General features: G+C 40.5%; 1 protein-coding gene and 1 long non-coding RNA gene across 8 annotated transcripts in view; one reads left to right on the top strand and one right to left on the bottom strand.

Moving 5' to 3' along the window:
* Positions 1 to 19,890, top strand: part of LOC147842882 (uncharacterized) — a 797,275-nt gene that overhangs the window by 585,910 nt on the left and 191,475 nt on the right. The window lies entirely within an intron of this gene.
* The window catches only part of ntrk2a (neurotrophic tyrosine kinase, receptor, type 2a), a 92,989-nt gene that overhangs the window by 54,265 nt on the left and 18,834 nt on the right, over positions 1 to 19,890 (bottom strand). For 4 of the 7 annotated variants that reach the window (NM_001441817.2, NM_001441818.2, NM_001441819.2 and 1 more), the window contains 4 exon segments: positions 12,598 to 12,697; positions 14,594 to 14,631; positions 16,168 to 16,188; positions 17,933 to 18,232. In NM_001441817.2, coding sequence (NP_001428746.1) covers positions 12,598 to 12,697; positions 14,594 to 14,631; positions 16,168 to 16,188; positions 17,933 to 18,232 — 459 coding nt within the window. 7 annotated transcript variants of the gene reach the window in all.

Below are 19,890 nucleotides of genomic sequence, written 5' to 3'. Positions count from 1 at the left end.
CACGCCCTCTAGTGGAGAAGATTACATAATGTGCATTTATTATTCCGTAAAGTACAACTTCAATGAGTCAAAGCATAAAGACAACAACAAAAGAAATATTAAGATGAGCGAATTTAGCAAGATCTGGCAATGGTAATTCCCGACCATTTCTTGCACCACATATTCAGAAGTGAGAGTATTCTACAATCTGATTTAAACGTCATTAAAAGTATAGTTCACCCGAAACTGAAAATTCTGTCATCATTTATTCACCCTTCATTTGTTTCTAACATTCTTCAAAATATCTTCTTTTGTGTTCAACATGATAAAGAGACACATAAAGGGTTAATAACCACTTGAGAGTAAGCAAATAGTTCGTGTTTTTCATTTTTGGGTGAACTGTCTCTTTAAAAACTAGCTCACATGTGGGCTCTGTACATACAGCATAGAGTTTTTTTGTAAATTTGGTAGCTGAATGTGCTTTTCGTTCTAGTAGATGACTGAATTGCATCTGAATATAACAGGATTAAGCTGTAAAAGGTGAACAGGCAACTGAAGTAAGCTGCAGTCTGAGTGTTTGTCATGTGAAACACTCGAGTATCCGCACAACCGAATAAACTTGGCCCTATTGAATGTTCAAAAACACAATGCTCATCATATACCTGCTCATACTTGTACAAATACATAACTGTATTGTTTTTCGTTAAGCATGTGCATTGATGCATGTTGCGCATGTTACACAAGCAAGTGTCTGTGTGTGTATGTGTGTGTGAGATTCATGGTGATTCATGCTCTGTGAGAATGATTCATTGCTGCTACAGAATAACTATGACGCTTGCAACTATGGCAACAGCGCATGTGGTGGGAGGGCAGGTCCACCCCCAAGCCCCAACACACACTCTATCTCCCTCTCTCTAAAAACCGAGTGCACTTTGAATGGCAAACGGATGTTCAGTAATGACTGTTCTCAGATCAGTCAATCAGTGCTCATTCATTTTGCCATAAAGATTCATCGGCATGAGCTTTTTTTTAACAGACTAATTCAACCACTAGGGTGACACTGTGGCTCACTGGTCATCTCACAGGTGGAAGGTAGCTGATTTGGCAATTCTGTGTGGAGTTTGCATGTTCTCCCTGTGTTGGTATGGGTTTCCTCCGGCCTCCCTGACAGTCCAAACACATGCGCAATAGTTGTATTGAATAAACTAAATTGTCCTTAGTGTGTGTGAATGAGTGTGTATGGGTGTTTTCCAGTACTGGGTTGCAGCTAGAAGGGCATCCACTGTGTAAAACATATGCTGGATAATTGGCAGTTTATTGCGCTGTGGTGACCCCTGATGAATAAAGAGACTAAGTCGAATGAATGAATGAATGAATGAATGAATAAGTGAATGAATGAATGAATGAATGAATGAATGATTGCATGAATGCATGAATGAATGAATGAATGCATGCATGAATGAATGAATGAATGAATGAATGAATGAATGAATGAATGAATGAATGAATGAATGAATGAATGAATGAATGAATTTACCACTAGTAATAAAAGCCATTCAATCAGATTTTGTAACTGCTGTTTTCTTCAAATGTAAAGTTAAACAAAATGTACAATTACAAGATTAAACATTGATATTAGTCCATAATTACAATGGATGACATAACATGATGGAGCAACAGTAAAATGAGCACATCTTGAATCTCTTCATCTGAGCTAGCATGCAGTAGAACGGTGACATTATAGATGGAAAACTGAATGGTGTGATACCATGGAGGATCATTCTTAAATGTAAGTCCTAAATGTGCTGTATGGAAGTTTTGGACTCTTGTAAAGGATAAAATACAGCCAAGGCTCATTCTGAAAACGTACCTCAATATTCATTTCTGGAGGGTGCAAAATACGTCCCAGGAGGTATCTCTCGCAAGTGCCGCTTGCGTAAGTCCACCAGAGGCCACTGTCGACTGTCTGACTGACTGAATGACTGACTGATCGACTGACCCACCCTCCTCCTTCCATAAACCCAACCGACAGTTTTCAAAGCAATTTGATTTTTATCACATCTTTAGATTTGACCACAATCTCACCCTGTTATTTACGTGTTTATTTTATTTTTTGGCTTCTGTTTTTGTCTTACACACTTTCTGGAACTGTTCTTCACCAGACTCAAACCCCGTCATCGTGGTCAACTCCTCTCTGTGTCTCAAGTTCGCCGATGTACATGGCGAGCTACTGGACAAACTGTCAATACCTAAAAGGCCGTCCATACGATGGTAAGTGGTCAGCTGGTAAGCGCAAACAGGAACAGCATCATATAGCCCCATAGCGTTCATTTTCAAGATGAAACGTAGCCAAACGTACATCTGGCTATATAATTCGCGATCTCCAGAAATGTCTATAGAGCTACGTTTTCAGAATGAGCCTATGTTGATTAAAAATATGATGCATATGCATCTAATTTATATTTCTGAATTGTTTTTTTTTTTTGCAAACTTCAATAAAATATTTACTTGAAGTTAGGATGGAAACACGACTAATGGCACCTACTGAACAAAGTTTAAGTACTGTAATTACAAATGTTGTGCTAAATTCAAATAAAAATGGCAAATGCACATAACAGAAATTCATTCATTCATTCATTTTCTGCCGCTTTTCCGGGGCCGGTTCGCGGGGGCAGCAGTCTTAGGAGAGAACCCCAGACAGCCAGCCGAGAGACATAGTCCATCCAGCGTGTCCTTCCCTGAGGCCTCTTCCCGGGGGGACATGCCTGAAACACCGCCCTGGGTAGGGGTCCAGGAGGCATCCGAAACAGATGCCAAAGCCACCTCAGCTGACTTCTCTCAATGTGGAGGAGCAGCGGCTCTACTCTGAGGTCCTCCCGGGTGTCAGAGCTCCTCACCCTATCTATAAGAGAGCACCCTGCTACCCTTCGAAGGAAACTCATTTCGGCTGCTTGTATCTAAGATCTTGTCCTTTCGGTCATGACCCAAAGCTCATGACCATAGGTGAGAGTAGAAACGTAGACTGACCGGTAAATCGAGAGTTTTGCCTCTTTCTCAGCTCCTTCTTCACCACAACAGACCAGTACATCGACCACATTACTGCTGCCACTACATCAATCCGCCTGTCAATCTCACGTTCCATCCTTCCCTCACTTGTAAACAAAACCCCAAGATACTTAAACTCCTCCACCTGGGGTAAGGACTTTCCTCCAACCTGGAGATGGCAAACCACCTTTTTCCGGTGGAGCACCATGGCCTCGAACTTGAAGGTGCTGATTCTCATCCCAGCCATAAGAGAAATACAACAAACTTAAATTAGAAGTAACATAATGCTTTGCAACTGATACTAAAATTAATATAGTTGTTGTTTTTTGTGCGTGTTTGTGTGTGTGCTAATCAAAATGTATTAGTCACTTGTATTGGACCAATAATATACTTCAAATATCCAGTTCACACTTATTTAAATAATCAATATTTCTACAAAAGTTCAGCAAATCTGGCCTACTCATTTGCATCTCATTTGTCATCATTAAATTATGTCCTTGTATGTATATATTGACATTATAGGGGCCTTCGCTATGCGTTGCTCTATAGATATCCCATACCTATGAAGTGCTTGAATGCTTGAATGCACTTAAATATTGAATGTTCTCTTCACAATAATAAAGCGTCGATGGGCTCAGAAACACTGCGACCTTGACCTGCCGACTGCACTTTTACTGTACTGTACTCAATATCTCCAACATCCACTGCAGTCCAATTGGTATAAATTCCGATTACAGCAGCTGCCTAAAACCTGCTGCATAGAACATAACAGGGACTCCAATCACCGCCCACCCCCCACCCCCACACGTTTCGGTATTTCCAGCACCTAGACATCCACACCACTCCGCGCTAATTCCCCCATCCCTACCTCCCACCCCATAACCCTCGGCCACCGCCAAGGACTCCAGGACTTTAACAGACAATTGTTGGAAGGTATGCTGTCAATCCCACGTTCCATCCTTCCCTCACTCGTAAACAAAACCCCAAGATACTTGAACTCCATCACCTAGTGTAGGGACTTTCCTCCAACCTGGAGATGTCAGAATAAATAATTAAATTTTTATTTATTTTTTGTCCAGACCAAATAAACTAAAATGCCGGCCAAACTGGATACAAATCTATAGACCATTTCAAGAGGCAATGTCAAACTATTTCGTAACTTTAACAAGAGGCAATTTAATCACATCTTCAGGCTGATTTATACTTCTGCGTCAAGCGCACGCGAATGCTACGGCGCAGACTGCGCGTGGATGCATAGCCCCTTGCTGTGGCCGTTGGCGACATTGACGCGCACGTCTCAAAAAATGTAACGCATACACATAGCGCAAGCTCTGTGATTGGTCAGCTTGGTAGCGCTGACGAGTGTGGGCAAAGGTGAGAGCCGCTCAAGCGTGAAGCAGCGGGTGTTTGAGTGTGGAGTCCCATGAAGAAGCTCCGGATGGAGACTGTTGTTTTGTGTTTACCTTTTGATTAAAGTTGTTGCACGTTGTTGTCCACCGGTTTCCGCCTCAAAATGAGCGAATTTGAGCCACTTGTACATTAAGAAAGTGTTCAGAAAAAACAAAACTGTCAGGGTTCTGCCACTCTGGTCTTGTAAATTCTTGTTTTGGTGGCAGAGTCCGGAAACTAGCCCTGTCTTGTCCTGTTTCTGTAATTGTGTGTGTCTCTATGTGCGCACGCACTGTCGTGGGCACTCTTGTACTCGTGTTTTTGTTTTGTTTTGTCAGCATCGCGCTGTTTGATTCTCAGCGTCTTCGTCTAGTTGGTTTGGGTTTTGGTTGATGCTGAGATGAAACATGCGCGTTGCATATGTGTGAGCGCACGGTAAGGTGTTCATCTATCGTGTGCTTGTGTCTTGCGTCTATTTGTGTTGTCCAAGCACGTGGCTATGTGTTTACATTGTGGCCGCGTGCTTCCGTCTTGTCCTGTTATTGTGAACGCGTGGTTAATGAGTTATCTCATTGGCTACGTGTTCTTGTCCTGTCTTATGTGAGCACATGGCTTGTGTTGTCTCTGTGTCATGTGCTCTCCCGTCTATTGACTAGTCCCACCCTCCTTGTTAACCCATTATTAGTTAATTATTTTCATCTGTTTGTGTGTTAATTTACTACAGCTTATAATTCCCTCATGTCTGCTGTCCTGTGCCAGTTCGTCATCATATGTCACTGTATGTCATCGTTTCTCTCCTTGTCCTGTCGTGTGTTCCAGCCCTGAACCCTACCAGCCTGCCCAGTCAAGTTTGTTTGTTTGTTTATTTGTTTTGCTAGTGTTTTCCCCCATCGGGGTAGTTTGTTTTGCTGTTTTGCTTTTGATTTTTATCAATGAATACCCATTATTTCCCTGCACTTGAGTCCTCGCCCCTTTCCTCTACACAACCGTGACAAAAACACCATCGAAGAAACTCAACACAGAGAAACATAAACACCTACTGCCAACTAGCGTTTCGGAAGTTTATTGCTGAGCAACAGAAACAGTGTGCAGAGGTAAATATGCACGGCTACGCACAATGCTTGCGCCGTGGGTCACGCCGATCACCTGACGCAGAAGTATAAACCAGGCTTTAATGTTAATGCAGCTGTCATAACATTATTCATCAACATGTAGACATTTTTGGATTATGAGAAGCTATGCAAATTAAAAATGAAAAACAGGAAATAGGTTAGGACCCTTGTTATTGTTTACATCCCTCAAAATGGTCTATGCATTCAAAACTGTAAGAGTTCCCTGTAAACATGTTGTTGGTATGTCTGAGCTGATTGTTGAGTTGATTCTTTGAAGCAGGAACATTCCTCTAAAGGCCGTCCCGCGCAATATTGGAGAGAGGAATCTGTGGGCCAGTGGTTGAATGGAGGCTGAGGTGCACCTTTCGTTTGTTAACCAAAGGCCACGAGTCCAGGGCTGATGATACTTCTGACCTTGACAAGCTTTATTGATTTTCTTGATTCGTCCAAACCAGAGAAAACCGATACGTGCCCTCTGAATCATTGATAAGCAGAAGGTTGCTGACTCTCTCTCTCACACACACATGCACACACACACACACAGCCTCTCTCTCAGACACACTTCCTGAACCTCAGGGCTTCAGTTTCACCTTCCAGCCACTTCCTCTGCTTTCTGAATGGTGCGGGGTCTGCTTTTCTCAATGCAGCAGCGAGACTGTGTGTGTGTGTGTGTGTGCATGTGTGTGTCTTTCTATAAGTGTGTGTGTGTGTAAGTGTGTGTGTTCATGTATGTGTGTTTGTTTGTATTTCAGAAAATGCCCGTTAATGTTTTTGAAAACCAACAATAATTTTTTACAAAAATAAAATAAAATAAAATGTGTTAAGTGAAATGACAATATTTTCCTCAACTACAATCATTCATCCAATTATTTTCCTTTGGCTTTAGGCTGATTTATATTTCTGCATCAAGTGCACGCGTATACATCGGCACAGCCTTTGCGCAGTAGCATACCCTCGCCGACGCACACCTCTCAATAAATGTAACTACATGTCGCAATGACATGTAGTGCAAGCTCTGTGATTGGTCGGCTTGGTACTGTTATCGAGCATGGGCGGAGCCGAGAGCCACAAGCCCGATGGAGCAATTGATTACAAATGTCGAGTCCCATGGAGGAGCTCTAGACGCAAACTGTTGTTTTGTGTTTACCTTATGATTAAAGTTGTTGCACGTCTGCCGGTTCCTGCTTTAAAATGAGTGAGTTTTAGTTACTTGTACATTAAGGTAGCATTTAGAAAAAACAAAACACCTGCGAAGAATCTCGACACAGATGAACATAAAACCTACTGCCACCAAGCGTTTCAGAAGTGTTATCAAAGAGCAACACAAACTGGGAAACACTTATACGCTTTCACATTCATACACACACTCATACACTATGGCCAATTCAGCTATTCTGCATGTCTTTGAACTGTGGGGGAAACGGGAGCACGGAGGAAACCCACGCCAACACAGGTGGACATGCAAACTCCACACAGAAATGCCAACAGACCCATCTGGGACTTGAACCAGCTACCCAGCAAGCAAAATTCATGTGGTTTAAATCCGGCCCACACCAGACACTTACATCCGGCACACATAACGCATGGAATGATGGCACTTGGGCGGTCCGCTCCTGTTTGCCAGATCTGGGCCACAATTAAGCCAAAGCAATATCACATATCAGCCAGAATTCAACCAAATGAACCAGAATTGACCCTATTCTGGGCCAAAGTTTGCTTTTGTTCCGGCCCAGATGCGGCCCACACCAGACACTTACATCTGGACCACATACTGAATGGAATGATGGCTCTTGGGAGGTCCGGTCCTGTTTGTCAGATCTGGGCCACAAATAAGCCAAAGCAATACCAAATATTATCCAGAATTCAACCAAATAAACCAAAACTGACCATATTCTGGGCCATTATTTACACATATTTTGGCCCAGATCTGGCCTATTACTTCTAATAATGGATTAAACATTGGTAAATATCAGTGAATTATATTATTTCATCACAGGTTATGCCTCACTTCATTGTTTGCTTCTTAAAAAATCTTAAAAGTTACAGAAGCCCAAAATAAAATCTATATTAAGAGATTCAGGGCTACGAGCCCAACTAAAGCGAACACTTTTCTCCATGATGGTGACTTGAGTCTATGTGGTCCACATGTGTTTTAAGATAACTGGGCCACATTTGCCATATCTCCTCTGGGCTGCTTTAGGCTCACAACCACTTTAGCCAGAGCTAACTGTGCCAAATATTTGCCATAAGTGGCCCACATTTGTTTTAGGACAACTGGGCCACATTTGCCACATCTTCTCTGGGCCACTATAGGCTCCAATTCACATTAGCCATAGCTTAATGTGACAAATATTTGCCATAAGTGGCCCACATTTGTTTTAGGATAACTGGGCCACATTTTCCACATTTTCTCTGGGCCACAATAGGCTAACGGCTGCATTAGCCAGAGCTTACTGTGAAGAATATTTGCCAAAAGTGGGCCACATATGTTTTAAAATAACTGGGCCACATCTGCCATATTTTCTCTGGGCCACATTAGGCTCACAGCCACATTAGCCAGAGCTTACTGTGCCAAATATTTGCCAAAAGTGGTACACATATGTCTTAATATAACTGGGCCACATTTGCACTCACACATGTGAGCCACCTTAGGTTTAGACCCAGATCACACTTAAATGACTATGCCACTGTTTTGCCAACTGTGGCCCACATTTGACCTCTGTCATATGGGCCAAATTTATCACTTTGCACATGGGCCACATTGGGCTCACATTCAGATTACATTTTGCCATAAGTGCCAAATCTTTGTCTTAAATGGCCCATATATGAATTTGAATCTCTGGCCCCTTTTTGCCATTGTACAGGTGGGCCACTTTAGGCTCACATTCATTTTGTCTGGAACGAAGGAAACCTACCAGTGACACATAACTGCCTAAAGCGGCCAACATGCGTATGTTATCTGGGTACCATCTTGAATAAATAAAATCAAAGTTAAATGGCAGCATTAATTAGGGAACTACATTTATAAGTTAATCAGAGCCCAATTAGAATCCCTAAATAGTAATTTGCCAACCTTTATATACACCGTAAAGAATGCTGGGTTCCACACTAGTCCTTCATGTTGTCCCAACATACACTGATTTTATTAACTTAATCGTTTTTACAAATTCAAGTCAAGTTGTAACCAAAAAACTTAAGAATTGTGTTGATTCAGCTCATTATAAATACAAGTAGTTTGAACAAACAGCAAAAGTTATTTGTTTGAGTGTAAGTAAACAATCATGCATTGGGTCCTTGTGGACAAAAGAGGAGGCACTTCCACACACACTCAAGACCACTGAGCGATAATAAGCCCCTCAGGACATCAAACTCAACACTTCCTCTTAGAGAAACCACAAAAACAATCACACGCTCTCGCTCAGACCAGCCGACTAGCAAACTGTCAAGGCAAACGCAAACACACATCCATGTGGGGGAAAAAAAGGCCAGTCACCTTAACATGCCAAAAGTGTGGTGGCCAAGAGAACTTAACATGCTGCAGTTAAAGAAAACACATGTAATTACAAAAAACGCCAGCGAATTAAGAAAAGATTGTCATTGCTTTCACAGCATACACATGCCCGGATTGGCTAATCGGGAGGACCGGGAGAATTCCCAGTGGGCCAGTTCATTTTTTGGGGCCGCTAGCTGCTTGTACTCTCAGCAGTCACACTTTTTTCATTTATTTATTCATTTGACCGTAGCCTTACTCTTCTTATTCATTATTTTGCCGCAGCTCCGCTCTTTTTATTTATTTTCTCGCAGCCCTGTGAGCACAATGCAGGCTGGAGGTTATCGATGACGTAACTATCATACGACCGCAAACAAGCTCATTCTGATTACGTACCCCTATATACATTTCTGGAGAGTGCCAAATACCTCCCAGGAGCTACGTTTTTTTGCAGTTTTTGTTTTTGCGAATCAACCAGAGGCTGCTGTGTGCACTTTTTGAGATCTCCAATTTCTCTTTCGAGTGCCATTCGGGTCTGCTGTTTTCGCGTAAATCCACCAGAGGTCGCTGTCGACTGACTGACTGACGATCTCCTCACGCTCCCGATCTCCAATCGACAGTTTTAAAAAGCAATCCAGAAAAAGAAATCGCCTGATTTTTACCACGTTTTCAGATTTTACCATATTATCACCCTGCTGTTTACTTGTTTATTTTTATTTATTTTTTGGCTTCTGTTTTTGTCTTAGACGTTTTCTAAAACCTTTCTTCACTGGACTCATCGCTGTCAACTCTACTCTGTGTCTTCAATCCTTCGACGTACGCCGTGAGCCACTGGTAACAGCAGAAAAGCCGTCCATACGGAAGCGGTCAGCTGGTAAGCGCAAAAAGGAACGGCGTCATACCGCCCTGTAGCATTAGTTAGTTTAAAAGATGAAATACGTCTGGCTACATAATTTGCGATCTCTAGAAATGTATATAGGGCTACATTTTCAGAATGAGCCTATGTTGCATTCTTCACATACAATATCTTGGCCTTTCTATCCAGTGTTTTTCAATCCTAAAACGTGATTGTAAATATAGTTACAGAGACTTTTGACTTGTCTGTAAGTAACCTCCAAAAACAATTGATTAACTGTATAGCAAAAAAAAAAACACACTCAAAACATTAGAACCAGCAGTGGCGCAGCAACATCTTCAATTTCACACCACTTCCTTATAAAATTATTATATTCTGACAAGAATACTAAATAGACAACCTACACAACACAAATCCACATTTATTCACTATGAAAAACCAAGTTTCGTTAATAGAGCCACCTTGTTTATTAGAGATGCATAGCATGAATCGTTAGCAAAGACAAACAAGGATGCAGGAAAACAGTCATCGAATGGCTTGTTTCCACTGAGCGACACATACAGTAAGGCTCGGTACAGTACAGTGCGCACTTATTTCCAGAATTTCCAGAATTGGTATCAAAATAGAGAAGATATTCTACTAACTAGCACAATAAAGGGTGCCTAAAGGGTGGATCTAGACGCAGTGTTGAATGCTGATTAGTTTACAGAGAATCATCGTTTATGTGTGCAATTAGAGCAACGACAACACAATAAGTGGCATTTTTAAATACACAGCCGAAACATGAAACAATAATAGCATACGCTCCAAAAAAAAAGTGTGTATTTTTGCTGTTTGTGGTTCAATCTACTAATTTAAAATGAGTTTTTTTGGGGGACAAAATTTATGTTCAATTCACCTAAATTAACTATTTTAAATTTCAAGAGTTCCCACTTAGATATGTTTAGCGTTAATAGCAGTTTTGGCATGCTGTCCCGGGAGAAAACTCTGAGCTCGGAGATACTTGAGCCCAAGCATCCTGCCTAGGTCTCGAGAGTTCGGGAGGAAAAGGAGGAGATGGGGTGGGGGGGGGGTGGTTTGGAAGCTTGGATCACTATGATTGGATTATTACTGATTATAAAATGAGCAGCCAGTCGTGCTCAATAGTATTACGAAATTAGTTTATGAAACTTCACTTTGTCAGTTTAGTGGATAATTCATACACTGTAAAAAATGCTGGTTTCACACAATTCCTTCACGTTGACCAAATATAAATCTGTTACGTTAACGTCATCATTTTGTACAAATTTAAGTGGATTGAGCACAAAACAAATAAGTTGTGCCCAAAGAAACTTGAGAATTAAGTCATTTGAACTGATTTTAAATAAGTAGATTGACCAAACAGCAAAGGTAATTTTTTGAGAGCAATAAGGGGAACGACAAAATATTACGTGCCATTTTTAGATATACTAGCAAAACACAACACTGTAATAAAACGATAATAACAGAGTAGAGGTCTGCGGAGGACTGTTTTTTCAACCTGATCTAACGAGGAAACATAACTATTTTTATGTTTTGTCAGTTTAGTGGCTACAGTATATCAGTAGTGGATATGCAAGCTTGATTAGGGTGACCCATACCGAAATGCGAATTTTACTGTCCTGTTAACCTTATTCTTAATAATCATTGACCTCACTTAGTCGCATATGGGAAAAATGACTAGAAATAATAAACGGCAGAAAACAGTCAACAACCACTTGCCTTCCAAACAAGTGTGTGAATGACCTTACATAAAAAGGAGAATAATATGATACGAAAATATTACCCAAGCTCATTCTGAAAACATCCCCCTATATACATTTGGGGAGAGCACCAAATATGTCCCAGGAGCTACGTATTTTTGTTTTCACGAATCTGCCAGAGGCCGCTGTGTACGCGTTTTGAGATCTAAAATTTCGACTGACTGGCTGACTAAACCCAACCGATAGTGTTTTCAAAAGCACTTACTGACCCGCTCACCCACTTCAACAGCAATCCAGAAAAAGAAAAGCCCTCACAGCAGCCTGATTTTCACCACGTTTTAAGATTTTACCACATTCTTTCTTATTTTTTTGGCTTTTGTTTTTGTCTTACCCGCTTTCTGGAATCGTTGTTCGCCGGACTCGAACCCACAAGTCTGCCGAAATACGCAACGAGCCACTGGACAATCTGGTAACAGTGGAAAAGCCGTCCATACAGAGGCAAGCAGTCAGCTGGTAAGCGTGAAAAGGAACGCCGTCCAAATACACCATGCACCTATACGTTCCTCTGGCTACATAATTTGCGATCTCCAAAAATGTATATAGGGCTACGTTTTCAGAATGAGCCTACGTTGGAAGTGAATGAGACCAAAAATCTCGAGCCAAATAGTTACCCCTGCTTATATGAGAAGAATAAGATCAGTACTATACTTAATCCCATTACTCAATGGAAACAAGCCATTACATCCAGCTATATTATTTAGGTAGACTACACCATTTTAGTGCGCACTTTAATATTCCCAACGAGAAACCCGTGTTAAAGCAAACTGTGTATTAGTAATTATTAGAGCTCATTAAACAGTCAAAGCACAGCCTTCCTTCAGCATTCACTTATTTCCACAAAAGAGAAAAGCCACTTATTCCATCCCAGAACAATGTGTCTTTTCCAGAGCGACGGGCCTTAATGAAGGTTTGGCAGAGGCGCGTTTAGAGCCGAGAGGTGCTTACCTTTGATGCCGAATTTTGAGTTTCGGCCAAACTTCAGAATGACGAGCATCAAGACGAAGCCTGTGAATGTGATGGCAGCGATTCCCACGACCACGTACACCTACCAGGAGAATAAACAGCCTTCAAATGGCAGCCACTGCATTCAGTTTCACCCAAAAACCCAAAGCTCTTCATTAGGGAAAGATTGCGACCATTTTCTTATTTACGACTCATTTAGTTTAGGAGTTTGCTGAACTAAGAACTGCTGGATATACATCATGAATGGCCTAATGTGTCCTGTTGTAGGTTGTACTCATGTTGTACCCAAGGAATTTTTCACAGTATTTCCTGTAATATTTTTTCTTCTGAATAAAGTCTGATTTGGTTTATTTTGGCTAGAATGCAAGCAGCTTTTAATGTTTTCAAACCATTTTAACACTTTATTTTGATGGTCCATTTGCGAATTAGTAGACTGTCTGCTTAATTTATGTTGATTCGGCTCCTTCAACAGACATTTAACTAACTATAAGCAACTTTGTAAGTACATGTCAACTAACACTAACCCTAACCCCAACCCCAACCTTACAGTCTAATCTTCTGAGAATTAGTTGGCATGCAGATGCAATGTAGGGTGCTTTCACACGTAGACTTTTGTGTTGGAACCTGTCTCCTTTGCCCAGTTGGCGCGGGTCGTTTGGCATATGTGAATCCAGCAATCGCGCTCGGATCCACACCAAAACAATAGCTTCGAGATCGCCTGAATGTGGTGGTCTCGGTTCGATTGAAACAAACTTTAGAGCGGATCGATTGTAGTGAGTTCTTGCACCATTTTAAAAGTAAAATTTAATGCTTTTTAAGACCTTTTTAAGACCTCAACAAATATAATTTAAGACCCAAAAATGTCATAATTTCTTTGGAATAGGAATACTCATTACTCATCATTGCTAATGTCCTTGTTAGATTTAAATACATTGTGCCTCGTCACAGTATGGATAGCCCACTGTACCTGCCTTTTGAGTGTCTGGCGGTGAAATTAAACTGTTATAGCTGACTGTGAGTTGGCGTCTGAACAAGAGCTGTAATCGGTCCATAAAAGTTAGGCCCGCTAGAGCCCGAACCCGACAAGTACATATTGACTGACAGCTTTTTAAAAGCCCAAAACCGTGTATAGCCCGACATTATTCAAATGAGCACATGCACACAGCTCTCTTGCCTTTTTTCAGGAATGAGTTGTTTATATGTGTTAACATTACTTGTTCGTTTCACACATACTAAAATGATCAACTATTAGACGTTTTACGGTGGACCACTGTGCTTCCCTATCATCATTAAGCACACCGGCTGAAAATGTAATACCGAACAGCCACTTTACTGTAAATTTAAGATAATTTAAGACCTTAATTTCCCGGATTTTATTTTAAGACATTTTAAGACTTTTTAAGGACCCGCGGGAACCCTGAGTGAGAAAGCGATACGAGCCGAGCCTGGTTATATCACAGTGTTTTATAAATACGTAATAGGCATACGGCATTATGAAGAGAGAATTATGAGTAGGGCGGGAGGTCATTCAACAGACATCCCATGTCGGATGCCTGCAAACGAGTGATTTAATCTCCCGGAAATCACACGTCTCCCTCCCCGTACTCAAATACGTTGCGCACCCTTCTCACCTCTCCCCATCGCATCCCTCCTCGCTCTTCAGACACGTCACGCGCCCTTTCAAACACCACCAAACCCCCCCCCGGACAGCTGAGCGGGACTCTGCAAAATAAACCCTGAAACTCTGACCAAAGTGAGGAGAGTTTACTCAAACGTGACTTCTTTTATCTCTTTTGGTCCGTTTAGAAACTTTGCCGTGTGAAAGCAAACCGCACCAAGAGCAAAGAGCAACAATTTGAATCCCTGTTTGGAAACAACTGAATCGATTCACAGGTGTGAAAGCACCCTTAAATTCAACAAACGGACCATCAAAATAAAGTGTGACCCAACATAATCATAGTAATTTGAGTTTACTTACAGCAACTTTGTCCTCAGGAGGTCCAAGTGGAGTGTCGTCTGTTTTATAAGAGAAGAACAGAATCAGATACAGAGGCATCTCATATTACAAATCGACCATCAGTGTGTGTGTTTTAGTGTTTTTGTTCATACCTGTAGTGGCATCTCACACACAAGAGAACAGAGAGAAGAAGGGAAATTTAGGATTAAGATGAATTATGTTTTCAATGTATTTTATTTGTAGCATTATAAATGACACATTACATAATAAATACCCCCAAATTAAATGTTCACTCCAAGAAGACATTTTATTAAGCTGTAGTATTATTTTGTTTTGCAATGAACTTTAAACATTCTTAAATAAAGATGTATTTAGTCCAGAAAGAAAATGACATAGGTAAACATGCATCAAAATTAAAAAGATAGTTCACCCAGAAATGAAAATTCTGTCGTCATTTACTCATCTTTTGATTCAGATCTTTTTAAACCCAATAGTAGTCGTTCAGTTCAGTTCAGGGCTGCATTTCCCAAACAACGACGTAACTCTCAGCTGAACTGTCATAGGGCGATGCATCGTTTGGGAAAAGAACGATGTAGTGACGAGTGTTTCACAAAATCTGTAGTTTCTCAGTCACAGATCCATCGTTTAAACATTGTTAATTATAACCCTGATATAGACTGCATAATATAATATTATAATAATATTATAATATAGACCATAACTTTGACCGTAAGTAGTGTAATATTAATAAAGGAATTCTGTTTATTGTTTTTATTTGAATCTATGTTGTCTTCAGACTTTTATGTGTAAAAAAAAACTTCTAAAGGTTTGCGACTGCTTGATGTAGAGTAAAAAGTGAGTATATTTTTATTTTTGGGTGAACTATCCCTTTAGGCAAATTTGTAATTATAAATGGAAAGACTGTCAGTGGAGTAAGAAGATTTAAACTGGCTTTCCCTCTAAATTATTATTATTATCTATTTTTTATTTGATTATCTTGATTTAATCATAAATGACTTAATTTTGATACATTCATTCAGTCGTTTTCTTTCAGATTAGTCTATATTTTAGAGATCGCCACAGGGGAATTAACCGCCAACTATTCCAGCTTATTTTTTACGCAGCAAATGCACTTCCAGCCACAACCCAGTACTGGGAAACACCCATAAACTCTCACATTCACACATACACTCATACACTACGACCAATTTAGTTTATTCAATTCACCTATGGAACATGTCTGTGGACTGTGGGGGAAACCGGAGTACCCAGAGGAAACCCACGCCAACACAGGGAGAACATCCAAACTCCTTACAGAAATACCAACTGGTCCAACCAGCGACCTTCTTGCTGTGAAGTGATAGTGCTAACCACTGAGCCACTGTGCCGCCTCTAATTTTGATACATTTTTCCCTTGATAAATTAAATTTGCATCTCAAGAAATGTCTTGATTCAAAAATCTGATGAAAATATGAAAATAAATAAAATAATGTGTAAATAATCCAAACAACATGTACAAATTTACATTTTGGAGTGAACTTTTACTTTAGTCATTGATATTCCTGCCAAACAAAAAAACCTCAAAGGAGACTCACCATAATACAGTGGTTCGGAAACTGATTCAGATGAGCAAACATGGAAAAAAAACAGACAAGGTCTCAGAAACTGTCTATAACATTCACTGTAAAGCTTTATTTACACTTGTGCGTCGAGTGATGGCGGTATTTGCATGTAGCCAACTCCATTGTGAGCATTTATACTTCTGGTCTGTGTCTGTGCTGTTCTACAATACCACTTCCAAAGTGCTAGTTGGCAGTAGTGTTTCGATGGCCTACTTTGTCTATTTTTTGTGCCAACATTTTAGGCTCTATTTTGAGTATCCATGCGCAAAGTGCAAAGCGCAGGGCGCATTTAGGGCATGTCGAAATTTGCGCCGAAGCGCATGATCTAAAAGAGTTGAGCTTATTTTCTTAATGACATATAGGTGTGTTTTAAGAATCAACCAATCAGAGTCTCATCTCACATTCTCTTTAGAAGTCAGTTGCGTCGCGCCATAAGCGCATTTGCTATTTGCTATTTACATGATGAACTTTGTAAGTGGAAACACTGAGTGTTTCACTAGCAAGAGAACAGTTAAACAACATCTGCAGCGCGAGAATGAGAGATGAGCCTCCTCATTATTTACTTTCACTTTCACTCTCGTGGTTAAGGAAACGTGTTGTATGCACAGACATCCATTAGCCTATACATAATTAATTTCGTTTGTTAAGCGCAAAGATTTATTTTAAAACTATTTCTAAATTCAGTTCTAATTTCCAGCAAACGAATAAATGAATAATAATGACGAAGTGTGCTCAAAAAACTGAGTTATATCCAAACACACATGCTGTGCCCCATATGGTCTAAAACCTGCAGGTGGGAAAATCTAAGCTTGTTTTTAATAAAACAAATATAAATATGGATATAATAAATAATACTGCTAATAATAATAACATCATATAAAAGCAAATTATCATGAATAAACTGAAAAAGCCCGCCGAGATGAAGAAGGCATGAAAGCATGGTTTTTATATTTATGTAGGCTAGAAAATAATATGTTTTGTAACATTTTAATTCTTTATATTTATATATATATATATATATATATTATATTATATATATAATATTATATATATTATATATATATTTATTATATTATATATTATATATTATATATATATATATATATATATATATATTATATTATATCCTATATATATCTCCTTAATATTTGTTATTTCATATGTAAAGATATTTGCGTATTGCTCTACATCCAGTCTGTTTTAAGCAATGTGTAAGCAAGGCGCACAACTAATATGATAGCGCCCTTTGAGTTTGTGCCAGAAATGTGTCCCCACAACCGTAACACCGGGAGCAGAGCAGTGAGTCAGCAGGAGCGGTGTGTGAGGCGTGCGGGTATGGTTTTTTTTCTGTGCGCATGCCCAGTTTGCCTTTTGATCACACTACATTGCTTTCATCAGCGTTGGTTGGGTTGCATAATGAATGACATCTTTATTTTGGGATTACCACTCCTAATAAATATCAATCTTATCTTAAAGCATTTACTGGGGCACTGGCGATTTTTACTGAGGCACGTGCCTTAATAAATGGGGTCTAGTGATGCCCCTGACCACTACCAATCTGACAGATCCTGCGCTCCACGTCGGCAAAACATATTGTCATTATTTTTTGAGGGGTGCGCGTCAGGATACGGCGAAATGTGTGTGACTGCTCAAACGCTCCATCGAATCTACCCCATGCACTCGACGCAAAAGTATAACCTGACAATTTTAACTTGAATGCATGCTAATTTCAACTCACCGTTCCATGGCTCATGCATGAAATGAGCAGATACGGCCTTGCTGTCCTCTCCGAATTGATTTCTGGCCAGCAGCGTGTACATGCCGTTGTTGATGTGCGTGGGACTGTCCAGCTGTAGACAACCGTGGTATTCGCCCTCCGAGTAATCGTGGATCATGGTATGGATGAACTTGCCTTCTTGAATGGGTTGCTCGTCTAATAACCATCTGAGTTTGGGTTTCGGGTTGCCAGACACGCTGAAGGGAATACACCAGTGGTGGTCCGGAATGGCATCTGTCAGCTTGCTGATTACAGGTGGAACTGGCATCCCAAATAACACAAGAATCAACAAGCACAGATGTAACTTCATTATTTATGGTAACATTATGGTATTACTAAAATGGATTATTTGACCATTAAAGAATTAACAGCAGCAGCAGCAGCAGCGGTGTAGCAGCTTTATGTCACCAAGACCATATTTATTACAACTCTAAATCTCAATTTCGAGAGTTGACATGACAGAAATAGTAGGATTACTTTTATTTATTGACCAACAATTCATTATTCTATGAATTAAACCATCATAGAAGGAAGCATGTAGATCAGGGATGTCAAACTTAATTCCTGGAGGGTCTGCAGCCCTGCACGGTTTAGTTCCAACCCTATTTAAACACACCTGATAAAACTAATTGAGTCCTTCAGGCTTGTTTGAAATCTACAGGTAAGTGTGTTGGAGCAGGGTTGGAACTAAACTGTGCAGGGCTGCAGCCCTCCAGGAATTGAGTTTGACATCCCTGATGTAGACGATATTCATTCATTCATTCATTTTCTTGTCGGCTTAGTCCCTTTAAAAAATCCGGGGTCGCCACAGCGGAATGAACCGCCAACTTATCCAGCAAGTTTTTATGCAGCGGATGCCCTTCCAGCCGCAACCCATCTCTGAGAAACATCCACACACACATTCACACACACACTCATACACTGCGGGCATTTAGCCTACCCAATGCACCTGTACCGCATGTGTTTGGACTGTGGGGGAAACCGGAGCAAACCCACGCGAAGGCAAGGAGAACATGCAAACTCCACACAGAAACGCCAACTGAGCCGAGGTTCGAATCAGCGGCCCAGCGACCTTCTTGCTGTGAGGCGACAGCACTACCTACTGCGCCACTGCCTCGCCATGTGGACGATATGATGCTGAAAGTTCAGCTTTGTATTTCATGCACAATTTTGCTGGAACATTTGGCAAAGCTGCAAACTAACCTGGATTTACTGTTTTTAAGAGATTTGATCATTTTGTGCTAACGAAGGATACTTTACTATGGTCAAATGTCATTAATTGCAGTAATACTGAGGGCTCTATTTTGATGATCCAGGCGCAAAGTGCAAATCGAGGGCGCAAAAACATTAAGGGCGTGTCAGAATCCAAAAATCCGCTTTGTGCTGTGGCGCATGGTCTAACAGGGTTGAGCTTATTCTCCTAATGAGTTATAGGTTTGTTTTAAGAATAACCCCCCCTTGCTGTAAGGCAAGAGTGAGGCACAGTGCTAGCTGCCCTATAGAGGAAAAAGGGAGGAGAGGGGGGTGGAAGGGGCTAAGGTAAATTTACATAGTAATTGGTTTTGAGATACACTTGAATTTTAAGCTGATTTTATTAGACAAAGCATAGGTAATGCTTTAGTTTAAGTACCATTTCACACTATTAACTACTGGTTCCTGACTAGTAATAAGATATTAGCTCTTTATTAGTACTTAAAAAGTATGAACTTATTCCTAAATTCAATACCTAAACCCAACTACTATCTCACTAACAAACAATAAGCAGTTAATTAATAGTTTATGGAGCTAAAATCCTCAGTTAATGGATTGTCAATGGCAAGAACTGTGTGACCAAAATATTTAAATGTAATGGACAGCAGTAATAAGCAGTAATAGCGACAGTGCATTTAGGCCACGCCCCCACTTGAAGGGAAAACAAT

This window comes from Danio rerio, chromosome 8, assembly GCF_052040795.2.
Source record: "Danio rerio strain M-AB ecotype USA chromosome 8, GRCz13ab, whole genome shotgun sequence".
NCBI classification, from domain to species: domain Eukaryota; kingdom Metazoa; phylum Chordata; class Actinopteri; order Cypriniformes; family Danionidae; genus Danio; species Danio rerio.
Note: the sequence above shows the minus strand (reverse complement) of the source record. Positions and strands in the feature narration are given on the sequence as shown.